The 19,266-nt window shown below is 41.0% G+C and overlaps 1 protein-coding gene across 6 annotated transcripts in view; it reads left to right on the forward strand.

The window, feature by feature from the left end:
• Positions 1 to 18,004, forward strand: part of Mtfr1 (mitochondrial fission regulator 1) — a 33,503-nt gene extending 15,499 nt beyond the window's left edge. For 4 of the 6 annotated variants that reach the window (NM_001253391.2, NM_001253390.2, NM_026182.6 and 1 more), the window contains exons 3-8: positions 3,639 to 3,737; positions 8,655 to 8,770; positions 12,658 to 12,890; positions 14,367 to 14,610; positions 15,349 to 15,508; positions 16,225 to 18,004. In NM_001253391.2, the coding sequence (NP_001240320.1) occupies positions 3,639 to 3,737; positions 8,655 to 8,770; positions 12,658 to 12,890; positions 14,367 to 14,610; positions 15,349 to 15,508; positions 16,225 to 16,293 (921 nt within the window). In that variant the 3' untranslated portion in view covers positions 16,294 to 18,004. Of the gene's footprint in view, positions 1 to 3,638; positions 3,738 to 5,677; positions 5,715 to 8,654; positions 8,771 to 12,657; positions 12,891 to 14,366; positions 14,611 to 15,348; positions 15,509 to 16,224 lie in introns of all 6 variants that reach the window. The other 2 variants (NR_045575.2, XM_011249708.3) reach the window with 2 other exon arrangements.
• The last annotated feature ends 1,262 nt before the right edge of the window (positions 18,005 to 19,266 follow it).

Genomic DNA, 19,266 nt, shown 5'->3' on the forward strand with positions numbered 1-19,266 from the left:
AGAGGGCATCAGATTTCATTAGGGATGGTTGTGAGCCACCATGTGGTTGCTGGGATTTGAACTCTGGACCTTCGGAAGAGCAATCGGGTGCTCTTACCCACTGAGCCATCTCACCAGCCCCTGAGACAGTCTTATATGTAGCCCACACTGGACATGAACTCAAGATTCCCCTGTCTCAGTCTCCAGAGTGACGGTGTTAGAACATGACTGCAACTGGTCCCAGCAATTTATATTTGAAAAGTTACAGGCAACATGGGAATTGTATTAGCAATCTATTCATACACCTCAATTATTCCTATGTTACCAGTTTGTGCTTTGGAGGAAGTGTATAAACGAGAGAAATTACTCTTTGGTTAGGGATTCTACTATTGTATGTGGGCTGTGTATCTGGGTGGTTGCATGTTGTTAAATTTTTCTTGGCTCCTTTGGAATTAGGAATTTGTGTTTGTCCACTCTCCTTAAACACTGTGATTAATGGTTTGTATTTTCCCATCTCCCCCAGTGTTGCATGCACATGTTAATTTACAAAGAATTTCAGGGATATGAGACTGAAACTATATCATGTAGATTGAAGAAAATATTAGAATGAAGCTTATTGTTTGACTTTTTTTCAAATAATATAGTTTCTAATGGATTCCTATATTGAGCAGGGACAGACGACAGCTTCACACGTCAACACTTCTACAATAGCATTTCACAACATGAAAGAGAACAAATTGCTTTTCTCTTGTCTTTCCTTGCTGTCATCACTTTCAAACCCTGTTACTAAATGTTGTAGACTGTCATTCCTAGACACAGGCATGCACAAATACGCAGACATTGTTGATTATTTATAAGCAGTTTTTGTAGATAAAGCAGTGAATTGTCTTATTAATTAGGTCAAATGTTCTAGCAATGACAGTTTTCTTTCTGACTACCCTTTCATCTGAGGAAAATTGATAGCAGTTTCTCTTTAGAGAGTCTGCCCTTCTCCAAACTAGTATACTGGAAAGCACAGTTCAGCCATGAGTCAGGGTCGGAGGCACACTCAGGTCACGCAGCCTCCCCGGGCACAGACGGTGACTTTTCAGTACCATCTGTTCACTGTTTCTTCTGAGCCATTTACAATTTCTTCCCACTGTGAGTGCTGTATTTAAAAGGGGGTGGTGGTGGGGAGACAGAATCAAGTATCAGGACCTCACGTTAGACTTCCTGGAAGTTAGCTGTTGTTTCCTCTTATTTCTTACCATCTAATGGAGGCTGTGATGCTTCTTTTTAAATAGTCCAGTCGTTGTTACATACTCCCCTGCTTTGTATTATTGTTTTCATACTAAGTACTGGGCAGTTAGTTCAAAAGGATCAGAAGAGCAACATTATGTTAGTTTACTGAGTATGTTTAAAAATGTGATGACACAAAGCAGTCTGTTCTAACTTTGTAGGCAAGGCCTAAACAGTTTACTTAGTCCTTATAATTAAAAGCTGAATCACTGGCCACTTCCCTTCCTGAAGGCACCTGGCATTCTTTCCTGCTGATGTTAAACAGATGGGAAGACTAGTGAGGGTTGCTGGAAGCTGGCAGAAGCATTGGCCCTGACCTGGGCTGGTCCTTTTCAAGGTTTTCTTTACGATCTTTCTTCCTCCTTGGGCAGGACTTTGTTTCCTAGAGAGGTGGAGGGTCACTGCAGACTAGGTAATTGGTACAAATAGCATTCCGAGTTTCCTACATCACAGTAGAGCTTTGGCTTGTGACTAAATGGGAGATTGGAAAAGAAATGACTGAGTGCTGTAGTTACGATTGCCTTCTGGGTTTTATTTTAAAGATCAAGACCTATTAAAATGTATAAGGTAAAAAGCTTAAAGATTGTGTTCTATAATGACTTTTTCATATTCTTTCTTGGCTGCTGATTCTTTTTTGTTGCTCTGAACTGTGAGAACCATTTTTCTGCTGGAAGTTCTTCCTTGTCCTCATGTAATGAGGACTGCTGATAGTCCTCTATATCATTGTTGGTGCTATTCATATTTTCTGTAAACTAGGGTAACTTTGCCTTATAAATTCTTTGTATAACTTCATTCACATTTTAATATTTAATCTGTCTTCTGTCCCAAATTTCCAAAATTGTGCTGTCAGTTTATTTACTTACAAAGATTTTTTTTCTTTGTAAGAAGAAAAACAACAAGAAAGGGTTTTGTTGGCTGTCATAGAATTTTCTGGAATTCTTCCAGATAAAGTCAGTAAAACCAGGACCATAGATGATAGACAAACTTTTAAAAGGTTGAGGTGGCCTGAGGTGGGGTGGGCACCATATGTACCCCCACAAACTTCACTCTGACTACATATATAATAGTATTCTAAATTGGATTTAGTTACTGAATTTGAGAATTTAAAGCTATTTCTATGAGTGTTTCATATACTGTGTGCTTTGAGAATGGTATATGGTCTAGTTTTGGTAAGTGTTATATCTACCACAAGAAATGGGAACTAACTGTTGGTCATAAAGTTTCCATTAGGTTAATTAGTATTCATAATTACATTAATATAGTAGCATAATTTCATTCTTTAAGTTAGAATTTGGCTGACCTTAAACAGGGAACTAAATGTCCATTTTTATCTGATTGGTGTTTGTTTAGTACTAAGAGATAATTACGAAAGTTTGAATTATGATTTTTTTTCTTTTAAAGCTGCTCTTTACCTCTCTGGCTAGGCTTTCAGATGTAGTACTCAACATGGGTAGAGTTTTCTGGGTTAGAAGGGTAAGATTGCAGCTGAAATCTCCAGTAACTTAACTAACTGTTATGGCTGGAGTTATGTGGTGAGCTTTTAGGAATCCTCTAGTGCCCTGTGTATTATCTCACGCGGGGGTGGGGGCGGGGTGGGGGTGATTCTCAGTGTGGCAGCTACTAATACACATAGCAGTTTATAAGATTTAAAGACAAGGCCCTTTAAGCAGGACAAGTGGGACTGGATTTATCCCACAAATGCTGGAGAAAGTCACCTTTGTGTAGTAAAAAATAATATTCATGACACAAAACCACTCCTTAAGCCTCATACAGATTTTGGATTTAATTTGAAAAATTACCATAGCCAAAGTGGCTCATATTTCCAAATTCTTACATTTTTAAAATTCTAAAACTGAAAATATGGTAGAATAGGTACAGAGCATTTCTTGTGTAGAATTGTAAGAAAATATTTGTAGTCCCCAATACAGTATTATTTAAGGTTGCTAGAGGATATTGGTGCTGCTGAGATGGCTTGCTGCACAAGGGGGGCAACCCGAGCTTGATCCCCAGAACTCAGGGAAGGTGGCAGAAGAAAATAGACTTCACAGAGGTGTTCTTTGACCTTTATATGTAAGCCAGCATGTGTGTGTGTGTACACACACATGTACATACACACACATACACACAAAAATAAAAATACGTTAGATACTAGTCTAAATTTTTACATAATATCTTATATGAAGGTTTTTCGCTGTAATGCCAACCGACTATCTGTCTGTCCATCCTTTAATTTCTGAATTGAGAAATACTAGCTTATTTACTAGAATATTTAGAACATTACAAAACTGTGATTACTATGTTAGCATTCACTTAGCAGGTCCATGTATTTTATTAACGATTTAAGAAATTTGTAATCATCTGGTTTTTCCCTGTTTCCTTAGGTACTATGGTCTGGAAAACCATATGGTTCATCTCGAAGTATCGTAAGGAAAATTGGTACCAACTTATCTCTGATTCAGTGTCCAAGAGTTCAATTTCAGGTATTGGGTTTGTGTTTTTCATATTTAAATGGTAATATGTGCCTTAGAAATATGTGATTAGGCACAGTGTTTTTAGAAATACTGAATTGTTTTTGAGGCTTTCTCCTATTAACACTGAAATAGAGAGGATTAACAGGCAAGCAAGGTCTTTCTAATTTTAGTTGCTCTGAAGTGATTATTCCAGATCCTCAACATTTATCCTCCCTGAAAATGCCTAGAGGAAGCTTGGGAAGCCCAGGGTGAGACAGTTGGTAATTCCCAGGTGACCCTGAACCTGCTTGGCCTTTGGGTTGTTATTTAATATGCCTCCTTTAGCTCTTCTGATCCTAAAGAAGCCCTTTTTTGTTATTGCTTTGGTTTTGTGGTGGTTAGGGTTGACCTGAGGTTCTTAGGTATACTAGGCAAATATTCTGACATTTAGCTGTACCTTTTGTACTTAAGAAACGTTTCTTGGGGAGAGCAAGATGCAACAAAGCATGAGGACTTTAATCCCTGGGACCCACATGTGAAAGGAGAAAAGTGGCTCTTTTAAGTTGTCCTCCAATTTGCCCCCTCATAGTGACATGCGCGCGTGCGCACACACACACACACACACACACACACACACACACAGAGTCAATAAGTAAGTAAATACTTGTAAAGAAAAAGTAATCCTTTCCTCCCTGGCAGTAGCCCTGCCAGTTCATCACTGAGAAGGGCGAGGGAAAGAACTTTGCAGGTTTTGTTGTTATGAATTTCTTAGTTGTTTGAAATGAAAGCAGGAAGAGCTGGGAATATACACACTGTATCCCAGCACCTTAGAGTGTGAGGCAGGATCTCGAGTTTCAAGCTAGCTCGGGCTACATAATGAATGATACATTGTTTCCATAACAAAAAAGGAAATAAACAGCCTGCAATGCAAGTGCATTTCTATGTCTTAATTTAAGAGCACATACATACAGTGTTCACAAATACTAACATAATTTACAATAGCTTGCACGTGTGCATTTCTACGTCTTAATTTAAGAGCACATACATACAGTGATCACAAATACTAACATAATTTACAATAGCTTGCACGTGTGCATTTCTACGTCTTAATTTAAGAGCACATACATACAGTGATCACAAATACTAACATAATTTACAATAGCTTGCACGTGTGCATTTCTACGTCTTAATTTAAGAGCACATACATACAGTGATTACAAATACTAACATAGTTTACAACAGCTTGGACAGGAGCTGATGGCAGCGTGGTTAGTACTGTGAATTCCACCTTGTGCAACCCACAGGCCTCTGCGTAACTCAGCCTTGACAATTCTTTGTGGTAATTTTGTACCAGACTGCTTTCTTGAATTTTCAGGGTGGCTTTTGGAATTGGAATAGTTATATGACTATGCAAGTAATGAGTTTATGTTTCCACTACAGGAACCCACACATCTGGTAGCAAAATGCCCACTTAAAATGGCCCATTTTTCCTTAACAAATAAACTTGAGGTTTATGCTTTTTGCTAGGTGCTGGTATTTTCCTAGAGAGATCGTAAAGAAGCAAATATGTTAGAGTGAGCACAGCGTTAGGGTTAGGGTCACCATCAGAACTGTCTGGGGGGAGATGTACATGGAGCATGCACAGATTTTCAGTATGGAAGTCATCTAGAGATGACTGGGGGAAGCATATAGTGGGTGTGGACATGTTATATGTAAACGCATAAGCCAGTTTAGAGCAAGTGACCAAGCTTGATGTGTTTTTTGGTATTTATATGGATATTAAGCCTTTTGTTGAAGTCCATTTTCTCAGGGTAGTTTATCAGAATATTATAAATTAATCAAGAGTGATGTGGTAAGATTCTAATATATTACTGAGTTTTGGGTTACTGTTTTTTAATTTCTTAAAGACTTAAAACTATAGTGCTTACTCTCCATTTTTGTGTTTTCACTCTAATCTTTTTTGCTAACAGTAGCTTTAACAGGACAGGACCTTCCTACAAATTAACAGTAAGTCTTTTGTTTTCAGACATCTTGTCTCAGCCGTGCATGCTCATGGTCATCCGTGCATGCACATGGCAGTGATGTCTTCATCACGCTTGAAGAACTTGGCCTCGCTCCCCTGCCAGCATGCACTTCACCTTGACTTGCACTTTGTCTGAGTTGTCCTGGAGTCTGCCTTTCCCATTCCCGGCTTACATCGCTCAGGGCATGTTCTTTTCAAGTCATAGATGAATCGGCTTTTAAAAAGTTCCTTTGGGTTCCATTTTCCTTTGTCTCTTAACTGAATTAGGCTTAAGTAGGGGAACAGCTTGTGTGGTAGAGACAGATCTTGACAGCTGTGTTGCCATTTCTTCTCTGGTCTTATGTCACGTGTTCGTATACGTGGTATAGTTTTGGAGCATAATTAATATTTAGATAAGACTGTAAAATAACACCTAGAAGGTATTATATTTTTGGTTTTCTGCTTCTACACTTTTGTTTTGCTCTGCTTTTTGAGACAGGGTTTCTCTGTGTAACAGCCGTGGCTATCTTGGAACTCACTCTGTAGACAAGGCTGCTCATATGCTGGGATCAAAGGAGTGTACAACCACCATCACCTAGCAAAAGACTTACATATTTTTATTATATGTGTGTGGGTGTTTTGCCTGCTCTGTGTACCACAGAGGCTAGGCTAGGCATCCAGTCCTGGAAGCAGAGCTAGAGGGATGGTTATGAGCTACCATGAGAATGCTGGGAGCTGAAACCATGGCCCGGGGACAACATCCAGTGCTCTTTACCTCTGAGCTGTAGCTCCAGCCACTTTTGTACTTTGAAAATTCTATTTATTTGTTTGTGTGCACACACCGTGCATGTTCCCTAGAAAACATGTGGAGGTCAGAGGACAACAATCAGGAGTCCTTTCCACAATATGAGTGAATCCCAGGGTTTAAACTCAGATGTAAAATTAAAAACAGTGTTTGATCCGTAATTATTGTCATTTATAAAACCTGGAAAATTAAGTGTGGACAGTCCCCCACCCCCACCCCATTCTCTGAAACAAGGTCTGACTGTATAGCCAAGACTGGACTTGAGGCCCCTGTCCTCCTACTGCTGGGTTGCAGTGTCAGAGCAGGCATGTACCACCATGCCCTGAATTGGGTCTGCTTTACTGCCCTTTTTCCTTTTCGTTTTTGAGGTAATGTCCCATTTCTCAGACTGGCCTCTGATGCTGTATGTAATTGAGTGGACTCTGACTTTCTCACCCTCTTACCTCCAACTCTCTGCCATGCTCTGGGTTTCCTGCTGCTAGGCAGGTACAACCTGGGCAGAAGTTAAACAGATATCAGACTAAATCAAGTTTTCAAATTAAGATATTATACTCTTCCATAAAAATTACAAAATTTTTAGGTTTCCTCCAAAATAAAGCGCTGCTAAGGACAGACTTCCAGAGTCTGATGTGTGGAGTCCTGAGTTTACAGGCAGCTGGTCTGAATGCTGGACGAGTTCCCCAGCGTAGCATGTCTGATGAGTGGGTCAGGGAGTCAGTCTCTCTGGCCTTTTTTGCTTCTTTTTATTCAATTCAAAAGTGAGTTGTTGTGTTTGTTTCTTTAATTATTTCCTCTCTTCCTTTTCATGAACTGGGGACTGAACTTAGGTGTTTTCATGCTTGGCAAATACTCTACAACTGAGCTAGCTCTGCAACCCCTCCAAACTTCACTTTTAGGAAGTTCATTTGTAAACTTTATATGCAGATTGTTAGTCATTGACCTTCTGACTCTGACACATGACATGTAGCCTAAATTAATACAGTTAAATTGTTTCTCTCTCAGGTACATTTTAGTATACTCTTTAGTATTTCTTTCAAGATAATTTTCCTTCATATGTTTAAGTTTAGCTAGAGAATTTTGCTTCTTAACTCTGTTTTTTAATAGTGTTAAAACTTTTAATACTTTGCTATTTAATATTCAAGTAAAAGTTGAGATTTAAGGCATTTAAAAAATTCTTTCAACCTTATCATATTGTAACAACATATGCATACAGTATAACACAAGTTGCTTTCTTCATTCCTAACCAAGTAACTTAAGAAAGAAAGGGTATGTTTTTTGTACATAGAGGGGGCAGTTGGTCCTGTTGGGGAAGACATAGTGGTGGGAGGTCAAGTGACTGTCCTGTCTGCAATCAGAAAGCAGAGAAAAACTTGCGGTACTCAGTCAACTTCCTTCTCATCACATGCAGGTTAGGTCTCCCCCTCAGGCCAGAAGCACGTCTTCTGGTTTCTGTTTAAGACAGGACCATACTGTACTCCTGGATGGCCTGAAACTGACTCTGTACTTGAGGTTGACCCTGAACTCACCGAGGTCCACCTGCTTCTGCCCCCTGAGTGTTCTGGATGGTCTTTAAAGCAGTCTGGTTGATAGGGATATGCATCAGCACTGTCACTGGACCTTCATAGTCGTTACCTCAAGAGTATTAGCAGCCACCATCGCTAGTGCCTTACAGTCGTTTGCCACAGCGGGACGTGACAGTATTAACTATCAGCATTACTACACTCTTATAGACATTCATCACATTGAGTGGTGACTTTGATGACTTGGTGTCCTCCACATTTATTTCAGGAAAAAGTGGTATTGTTTTGGGTGTTAGAGAGCACAGTGCCTTAAGCATGCTAGCCAAGTATCTTATCACTAAGCTACATTCCTAGCTCCAAGTCAGTGGTTTTTAATACTTAGAATCTATTTTTTGTTATGATTTTAGATGAATAAAATATAAGAATCATGATGTAGAAATGGGTTAACATTAAGTTAAAATCCTGAGGTTGTGAACCAGGCCTCAGTAGCATATGGAGGCCTGCCATAGAGCTACTGCTCCACCCATGAGGTGTTAGCACCAGCCTGATGCTATGTCTTTGGTTTTTAATTTTATGTTAAATTTTACAGATAAAGGACTTTCTCTCTTTGTAACTTCCAGCTTACCAGCCATGCAACAGAATGGAGTCCCGCACACTCAGGAGAGGATGCGGTGGCATCTTTTGCTGATGTTGGATTGGTAGCCACTGAAGAAGGAGAGTGCTCAATAAGACTCAGGTGAGTCTGGAAGGCTCTGGGGCTGAGATTCAGTGTCTGCTGTTTCAAGGATGCATTGCAATACTTTAGAGCCTCATTGGATGACAGCTTGCCCTGCTCTTTTTTTTTTTTTTTTTTTAAGCACTCTTCTTTTGGATTTATTTATCAAAATCAGGAATATTCAGCCTAAGTCCTTTTGAACCACAGAATTCCCTGCCATTCAGGTTATGTTCTAGTATAAGTGGCCAGAAAGAACTGTCAGAGATAGGTTAGGTAAATAATAGTTTCACTGGAGTACAGGGATCCATCAGATCATAGAGAATTTGTATACTTGGAGAATGATCTTAAAAATTATATCAAGATGAGTTGGGGGGTCACATGAAGGAACAATGAGTATTAGAGATGTTTTCATTCATTTGAAAACTTACAAAGAATATTTACTACGTAGTCAGTCTAAGAAAGTTATGTTCACATTGCTGTTCATCACCAAAGGAAGTCAGGACAGGAACTCAAGCAGGGCAGGAACCTGGAGGCAGGAGCTGATGCAGAGTCTAGGGAGGGTGCTGCTTAATAGCTTATTCTGTGTGGTTTGCTTTCTTATAGAACCTGGGACCACCAGCCTAGGAATAGCACCACCCACAATAGGCAGGGCCCTCCCTAGTCAATCTCAATCACTAAGAAAATGCCCGTTAAGCCTGTCTGCTTACAGCTTGATCTGGGATATTGGTTCTCAAAAGGGTCTCAAGACCCTTTTGAAGGTTGAAGGATTCTTTCAACAGGGGCCGTCTAATACCATTGGAAAACCCAGAGATTTACATTACAATTCATAACAGTAACAAAATTACAGTTATGATGTAGCAACAAAAATAATTTTATGGTTGGGGGTCACTATAACACGAGGAACTGTATTAAAGGGTCGCAGCATTTGGAGGGTTTAGAACCACTGTGCTGGAGGCATTTTATCAATTATGTTCCTCCTCTCAGATGACTCCTGCTGCATCAAGTTAACATAAAACAGACCAGCACAGTAGTAAATTTAGGAATTTCAGCACATTGTACTTTAACCAGGAGTCTGTGCTCTTCTACCATAGAGTATCTGGGGGCCAAGTGAAGCAGGGAAAACATGAAGACATCTCACTAGCAGACAGAGCTGGGGTGCTGAAACAGTTTTAAAGAAACATATGACAGGTAGCTGTTTTCTGCTTTTTGAACATCTGTTCTAGATACTTTTTGTTGTTTTTATATTTAAGATTTCAATGGAAAGGAAAAGGATGCTACTTATCTGTAGGCATGTAGAAATGTAAGCCTTATTTTGTGTATGTATGTGCTGTGCAGTGAGTGCTTATTCATGTTTGTGGACATGTATGCACATATGCAAACATGCGGAGGCCAGAGGTCAGGCTCAGGTATTCTTCTAGTACATCTTGTTTTATGACAAAGTTTCCTTGGGATTGAGGCGTGCAGATCAGGTGAGGGTGCCTGGTGATTGAGCCCCAGGGACCCACCTTTCTCTGCCTCCACAGTACTGAAGTTACAAGCATGCACATCTATATCTAGCTTCTCACATGGCTTCCAGGGATCAAACTTAGCTCCACATGGCATGTCAACTAAATTACCTCCTGGCCCTCCTGTTTTTTTGAGACAGCGCCTCGTGTGGACCAATCTGCTCTTGAACTTACTGTGTAATAAAGGACAATGTTGAACTCCTACCCCTCCCTCTAGCCTGTACAAGCAGACTCCTGGGGCTGTAGGCATTATGTACTACACCCAATTTTATGGAGTATTGGTATGAAGCCAGGGTTTTGTGCATGCCAAACCATCACTTAACTGACTGGACTACATTATATCCCCATCCCTCAGGTAAGCTTTCTCTGTATAGTCCAGGCTAGCTGCCTACTCATGACCCTATTGCTTCAAGTTCTGGGATGGAGACAGGTTTTACCATGGCTAGCCTTTTGGAAGTTCTTATGAATTTATTTTTCACTCTACATTTTAAACAGATTTCCTTATCTGGTTTTCTTAGTATTAGGATAAAAAAGGAAACAGTAATCGGAGCTCTGGAATCCAAACACTTCTACACATATTCCCAATTTAAAAAGGTGCTATTATGATGTTAGGTGTGCTAAGGACTAGGGAAGAATAGGTGTTTATTTATTGCTGGTTTTTCCAACCCCAATAAGCCCATATAAAAAAACCACACAATCCAGTTATTATAGTTATAAGCTATATGCCTAGATTGGGCAGATCTACCACTATACTAACTGATTCCCCAGCTATACGACCCTTTGCTACGTGTGGTTCTGCCCCATCGTGGCCTCCTCCTCCTCCTCTTCTTCCCTTCTCCTCCCTCACTCCCCAAAAACCTCTCGTCCCACCTTTCCCTTCCACTGCCCAATCACAGGCTCTAGCTTTTATTGACTAGTTAGAATGGGGAGAAGGTTCATATGAGATCACTGGAATACCTGTGTTTGACTTTTCCTTGGGGGCAACCTCTCTTGAGGAAGCAGAATTAATATCAGAATACAAACAGCATCAGAGCAACCCACAACATTTATTATTGAAGTTTTTCCATTCCCAATCTTACAGGTGAAAAGGCAACTTGCAAACATTCTAACAACTTAAAGTATAAAGAGATTTGAACAAAACACCTAGATTCATTTCCCTAGTCAAAAGCCAAGTCATTTATACAGCTCTCAAGCAAAGTAAACAGCAGTGTCAAGTTAAGTGAAAGTTGAATTGTTAAAGGGCTTAATTGATACTGTGATTAATAACATTTGGTTGGGTGGAACAGTGTGGTTGTTCTGCATGCAATCCCAGAACTGGGGTTGTGGGTAGAAAGCGAGGCTACTGCCTAGAGAGTTTTAAAGAAGCCAGAGCTGCAGAGTGAGTGAAGCCATTCCTCAAAAACAGAAACAAAAAAGTCTGATTGCATGTGACAGAGAAGCTATGAGGACAATGATTAAAATGTGGATGTCCCCTTTTCTTGCCAATTCTTTGTTTTCTCAGAAACTTGTAAGTATAGCTGGAATTGATAGCCAGCCCGAGTGTCCTCACTGTGTGCTGCCCCTTTACCTGCTTTCACTGAAATGCCACACTGCACTGCACTGGCCTCACTCAGCACGCAGAAGGCGGCTGAGGCTTAAGTGGCTTCAGTTGCTGACTAATAGGTCTGAGGCTTTATTAACCTGCTCAGCCACATGTTCCCTAAACTGCAAAAGAAACTGGACACTAAAGTCCTTATTCCAGGCACAGGGCAGTTGTTTCTGCTTTTTAGAGTAGCTTAGGTTAGTGTCCAGCGTACTGTGCAGTCCAGGCTACTTTGAATTAGTGATCTTCATACTAGGAATTATGATTACTTCCTGTACTCATGAAGAATTCTTGCATTTTGAAGCATTCCCAGCGACTGGCATGTCCGACTTCAGGGAGCAGTGTTTCCAGTGTTCAGACTTTGACAGTGTGGGCTTGAGAGAAATGACATTAACGATTCCCCTCTCCTTTCGGCTTCTGGGATGTGGTTGGATTACATGGTTCCCATATTTCTTGTTTGATGTGCTTAGTCAAACACAGGAATTGCTGGTACTAGAAGGCAAAGCCAGGACCCTACAGAAGGGCTCAGACATTCTCGGTTTGAGCTTCCCGGTGGTTATGATTAGATTGCAATTTGGAAGATGAAATTTTTTAGGTGAAGACAAAAACAAAAGAAAACAAAACAAAACCAATCGGCAGCCTTTCCTCTTGACAGTGGTGGAGGAGCAACAGGCTCTGTAGACAGGAAAGGAGTGGGGCAGTGCTGGCATACAGCTGGGGAATAGTGACTTGTGTGATACCCTGATGAGCAGTGTGTAGGTGTCTGTCTATTCAGGTCTCCTTCACAGCCTGTGATGGCCACCTTTATGCTTTCCTTGCAGGGCAGAAGTCAGTTCCAAGCCTCCTCATGAGGATGACCCTCCTTGCTTTGAGAAGCCCCCAAGCAGGCACACTTCCTTCCCAAGCCTGTCTCAAGACAAGCCTTCTCCAGAGAGGACGCTGGCCAGCGAGGAGGCCCTGCAGAAGATCTCTGCCCTTGAGAATGAGCTTGCTGCCCTTAGAGCTCAGATTGCCAAGATTGTGACCCTGCAGGAGCAACAGAGTCCAAGTGCAGGTATGTGGCCCCTGAAGTGGCTTGTTGTGACTGGACAGTGCAAGCTGTGTCTTCTCTAGTCTTGCCTAAGACAGCACAAAACCCGATGATGTCTGTGTGACTTTAATTTGAGAAGAGTAGGGAAAAAAATCTGCTTGGCAAACTCTGAAATGCCTGCATTTGAAGTGGGCTGTTGTGAATGGCTGCTTTATGGGAAGTTTAGATTCCCCCATCTGATAACCACTCCTCTCAGACACGAGGATGTAACGTGACTTTGTGTCTGGTGAAAGGAACTGTTTCTGGGTAGGACTTGTGAGAAGCTATTTACACATGCAGGGCCTGAGGTAAACATCTGATGGTCCACTTTCCTTTCCTGCTCTAAATTGGGTATAACGGTCCTTGTATTACCAAGTCCCTGTGGCATTATGTATAGAAAGTAATAAATAAACACACAGCAGGTACCTAATGACCCTTTTCTTTCTCTTGTAGAGTAGAAACCAGTCAGGATTTCATCTAATCCTCTTGGTTTAATTTGTGTGGCACATTTTTTCCCATGGAGAAGAAACTATGGCCTTGAAATCCTAGCCTGGTAGTCTGTTGGAAAGTAGTGGTTGTTTTTCCTGTTATTTCACGGTCCTGGAGAGACACGTAGGTGCCCAGTGTCTGAATCCTGTTGCTTATGGTGCTTTGGGCACTGGGCACTAGAAGGGGAGGGGTGATCTCAGTGATTTGCATAGACATGTGCTTTGCATAGCAGGTTCTGGCTTGTTGTCTATTAACTTGAAACTGTTTTCTTTACTTCCCTCTGCTGGTAGACTAGGGAAACTACCATAAATAGGAGATAACTCTGCAGTTTGTTTTGTTGTCTTATGGTCTGAGTACTCCGGGGAAAACTGTTGTGACGTTACGATTTCCCCAAGCTCTCATTTGTATAGTTCTGCAGTAGAGACAGCCAACTTTGATTAGGCAAAAAGGGTAAATATTAGGGATTTTATTTCTTTAACACTTACTTTTTTCTTTGAAAATTAAGTGTGATACTGTTTTGTGGGACAAGGTTTTTCTTTGTATCTGAGTGACCTGGAATTCCTTATGTAGATCAGGTTGGCCTTGAATTTGGTGATCCTGCCGCTTTGTTCTCCCAAGTGCAGGGATTATAGGCATATAAACAGCTGGCATGGTCACGTGTTCGTGATACTTGTGATAGTGCTGAACTGCCTAGTATGTATTGAGGACAGATGTGTATGAGTATAGACTGCTTTATATTTCTGCTAAGAGTGGTTATGCTGCTCTCCACAAACAAGTGTGTCTAAACGTTAAAAACATCTGTGTTCATTTGCATGGGATGAGTTTGGGTTCAGAGTCAGACCTTTCTTAGTAGCTGAATTGCATTTTCCCTCTAGACTCTTTTTAAGGACATTGCTTTTAGGGATACACAAGTCTGTCACGATGTTTTCTTGCCTCTTACCAGAAAGAGTAACTTGTTTGCTTCTTTTGTAGGTTGCTTAGATTCTTCCACATCTGTTACTGTAGCACCACCACCACCACCTCCTCCTCCTCCCCCTCCCCTTCCGTTGGTACTCCACCAAAGTACGTCTGCTCTTGATCTGATTAAAGAAAGAAGAGAGCAGAGACTCAGTGCTGGAAAGACTTTGGCTACGGGCCACCCAAAGAAGCCTGACATGCCAAATATGCTTGAGATCCTTAAAGACATGAACAGTGTGAAGCTACGGTCAGTCAAGAGGTGAGGCTCCCACGTTGAATACTAGGAGTCTCAGGTTTATAACATGAGTGCTGAACCATTTTCCCTTCGAGAAATGTCTGCAGCTCTAAGAGCTCCTCTACACAGAATAGCCAAGGGCAGGGAATGGCTCCTCAATTCCACCAAGTGTCATCCTCTTGTGTGGACTCATTTGTTTTTTTGGTTTTTTATTCCCCAGACAGTTTTTTTTTTTTTTTTTTTTTTCTTTTTCCTGTATAGCCCCTGCCTTTCCTGGAAACTCACTCTGTTTCCTCACAGTCAGAGATCCACCTACCTCTGCTTCCAGAGTGCTGGGATTCAAGGCATGGACCACTAACGCCCAACTCATTTCTTAAAAAGGTTACCTGTTTTAAGAAAAGGTTCAGTATGTGTGGGAAGGTCAGAAGACGACTTGTGATTGAATCCTTGCCTTCAGTGTGAGTCCTGGGGATTGAACTGAGGTCATCCGTCTTGGTGCCTGGCACCCTCACTTGTTGAGCTCTCTCAAGAGGATGCATGCCCCCAGGCTCTCCTGGAATCACTGGGTACTTCCGGAAGATGCAGCCCTGACTTGTCCTAAGTGGCCCTTTATCTGACTCTGCACTCTCATGTTGAGCTCTAAAGTCCAAGTGTCCCTCCTACTACTAGCAGTGGCTTAGTCACCGTTTGTTGTCCACAGAGACCCTCTGAAGGACATCCACATATTGACCTGTCCCCTTGGTTTCTGCTCCTTTCTCAAAGGTCAGAGAAAGATGTAAAACCCAGGCCAGCGGATACTGACCATGCTGCCTTCATAGCAGAGGCTCTGAAAAAGAAGTTTGCATATCGACACAATAGCCAAGGAGAAACTGAAAGAGGAATTCCAAAGCCAGAGTCAGAGGCCACCTCAGAGCCAGCCCTGGTGAGTAGTAAGTAGCATGTTAGGTGGAGATCCATATCTAAGCCATTGACTTGTGTCTCCTGCTGGATGCTGCTGGACTCTGTACCAATATGGAGATTGTAGCTAGCTGGGCGGGTAAGGATCATTGATCTTTTGTTTGAAACTGGGACTTAGGAAATCCAGCGTGGACTTAAACTAGGTGTGTAGCAGGGTTGGCTTAAATCCTGATCTTGCTACCTCTACCTCTGATGCTGGGATTAAAGTAGTTGTGCCATTGTGACCAGCAAGGATGACATGTTTGTTTGTATTTCTACTTTTCTCACTGTAAAACTTAGTTTGTTTGGAAATCCAAAACTTACAGAGAAACCTAAGTGAAAAAAAGCAGAGTTTAACCCTGGGTTTCACTTTCCAATGTTAAATTTTCCCTGCAGGGTTTTATTTTTGTCTTTAGGTATAATGAAGTGAAACTCAATCTAATAATAATTTTCATTATGATAAAGTATAGTGTTTGTATTCAGATTTTAAAAGATTTACTCAAAATTAGACAGGATCATTTTCTCCTAGGGGTGCCTGGTGAGTTTTCCCAGTGAGATCTGACATAGGCTTGTGAGGTATATGCTGCACCACACAGAGACTGAGTAGACCACACGAATAGGAACTCCTTCCTGCCTGTTGTTTGCATGAAGATACTTGCTGACTTATTCCATGCTTTGGATTTTTTTTTTTTTCTTTTCCAGTTTGGCCCACATATATTGAAGTCTACAGGGAAAATGAAGGCTTTAATTGAAAATGTTCCCGACTCCTAATGGACAATGAATTCAGAAAGACTCCTGGTTCACCAGTTGGCTTGCAGAGCTGAGTTTGTCTAGGAGAAATCACCAGTATTTAGTAAATTCCTTGCTGTAGTGTTCATTGGTCTCCTTCCTTCTGAGCCCAACTAGAGGAGTAAGAAGCAGTGAAAGCAGCAGGAGGTCTGGCTTCTGAGAGGTCAGCTCTGGAGCTCTCCCTAACACACATGTACTATGTGCATGTTCTGTTCTTAACACTAAAATCTGTGCACACATTTCACCATGAATGGCATCAGAGAGGACACTGTTATCTTCCTCTTCACTGAGAGTTCACTAGTCAGTGATGGAGAGCTGGTATACTGTTATTATAGCACACTATTGGAGCTGGGAATGCCTCGGACAGGACTTGAGTATGTTCTCACTTTCTGTTTTCTGGAGCTGAGTTTACATAAACAGCAGAAGATGTTTACTGCTGAGTCTCTGTGTTGCTTTCTGTTAGAGGGAAGTGAGGACCAGGAAGGCCATTTACACCTCATTACCACCCACTACTGGGAAGCAAATGAACTTCTCAAGTAGTAACAAATCAAACTATTGAATTAAATCATTTCTTAAATAAAAGCCAGAATGTATCATCTTTCTCATCAGTTTAATAAGTGGCCCTATAAAGATGGATGATTTGTTGCTAAGTTAAAAATTGTCTTAGTTAAGGTTACCATCACTGTGATGAAACACCATGGCCAGAAGCACCTTGGGGGAGGAAATGGTTTATGTCACTCACAGTGCCATATAGCAGTTCTTCATCACAAGCATTGAGGGCAGGGACTAAGCAGGGCAGGGCCCTGGAGCCAGGAGCTGATGCAGAGGCCATGGAGGCTGCTGCTTACTGGCTTGCTTCCTATGGCCTGCTCAGCCTGCTTTCTTATAGAACCCAGGACCACCAACCCAGGGTTGGCACTACCTTCCCCATCAATCACTAATTAAGAGAAGGCCTTGCAGCCAGATCTTATGGAGGCATTTTCTCAATTGAGGTTCACTTCCTTTTAGATGACTCTAGCTGTGTCAAGCTGACAAACTAGCCACCACAATACTTCTAGAAATGTCAGCGTAATTGAATTTATAATTTTAATATACTGGTCAAAATATCCTTTATAATGAAACATTACTGAATAGATGAATAAGTTCCCTTTAAGCTATTTATTATTGGTCAGCCAATGAATTACATTATGCAGATAAACCTTCGGTGTTATTAGAAAGTAGAAAACTACCTTTGTTATCTAGGGCTTGGAAGGACTTATCTAAAGTACTTAGTAGTTTACCATGATTTTTGTGTTTCTGATAAGACTCTTTAATGTCAGAATCTCTTACCATGAGTAAATATTTGGATTATTTAAATCTAGACTATTGGTTCTTCCCAGAGTTTAGAGATGGGAAGTGTAGATAATATTGTAAGTTATTGAAGATAGGTGTTCTAAATCATACAAAGACTGGGCTATTTTTTCATAGCATATTTAGTTTAAATTGTGGTATGTTTTTGCTGTATATTGTTTCTAAATATTTTTTATGGTTTGAAAACTGTCTTTTATGAAATTCAGAAAATTTGTGTGACCACATATTTTGACCTAAGAGTTTATATTTATATCAGTATTGAATTTGGCTAGCAGTCTACTATATAAAAGTTAATATTTTAAAATAAAGTAAGCTGTTGAATTTTCTTTTGACAATACTATTATCTATTTGTATATTTATCTCCCTCTGTCTTTCCTTTGTAGCTAAATTCTTTGTGCTGATATGTTGCTGTAGGATAGCTTGTAGTGCACTTTTTTAATGAGTTTTTTTTTTTAATTTATTTATTATATGTAAGTACACTGTAGCTGATTTCAGACTCACCAGAAGAGGGCGTCAGATCTCATTACGGATGGTTGTAAGCCACCATGTGGTTGTTGGGATTTGAACTCGGGACCCTTGGAAGAGCAGTCAGTGCTCTTAACCACTGAGCCATTTCGCCAGCCCGTAGTGCTCTTTTTAAAAATTTATTTTATGTATATGAGTATTTTATGTATGTAAGTATACTGTAGCTAGCTGTTTCACCAGAAGAGGATTCCATTAAGGATGGTTGTGAGCCACCATGTGGTTGCTGGGAATTGAACTCAGGACCTCTGGAAGAGCAGTCAGTGCTCTTAACCACTGAGCCATCTCTCCTCCAGCGCCCTTGTAATGCATTTTAAAGCAGAGATACAGTCCTTAAAGAGCTGTGTTGTCTGTCACTCCCTTTTCCTCTTAGACTGGTTTGGACACAGGAGACCTCCTATACAACATAGAGCTGTGAGCGGAACAGTGCTGTAGTGACACTTTCAGAGATAGAGAATGTGAGTCAGAGCATTGGACTTGGAGCCACACATGATCTTGGACAAGTGAGTTTATTCTAGGGCCATTGAGATCGGTCTCAAAAACAAGGCTTAAAGTTTTAGTAGTTCACCTAAGGCTATTCCAGCATTTCTACACTTAACCACAAGGCCAAAAAGGCTGAAAGGTTATCATGGGATTTGTCATGCACCTTCATCCATTACTAGGGCTTCATGGCTGTGCTTTTTCCTGTTTTCTCCATTCTTAGATCCTCTCTTGAGCCTGTTTCCTGGAAATTCTGTAAGTAGGCCAGCGCTTCACTCTCTCAGCGGTACAACAAGTAGCAAAGCATAGTAATGAAGGACCCAGCATGCCGCTGTTCACTTCAGGCAGGACTAAGAGTTGTTTCTCTAGCTGAAGTTCTCAAGATCTGTCTTACAAAAGTCCTTTTCAATGGTCCTTTACAGTTAGGGCATAGCGCAGGCATAGTTTTAATGTTCTTGGGGCAAAGGGTAAGGCGACCCAAGTGATGAAAAGCCACAATTTAAGGACAAAGGCTACTTTTCATCAGAAGGCTTTTAGCTAATATTTCTGTCCTTGTTTTCCAATGATTTCTCTGTTTAACCAGGTGCTGTTTTTATTAGAGTG

The sequence above is a fragment of the Mus musculus genome, chromosome 3, assembly GCF_000001635.26.
Source record: "Mus musculus strain C57BL/6J chromosome 3, GRCm38.p6 C57BL/6J".
Taxonomy (NCBI): Eukaryota; Metazoa; Chordata; class Mammalia; order Rodentia; family Muridae; genus Mus; species Mus musculus.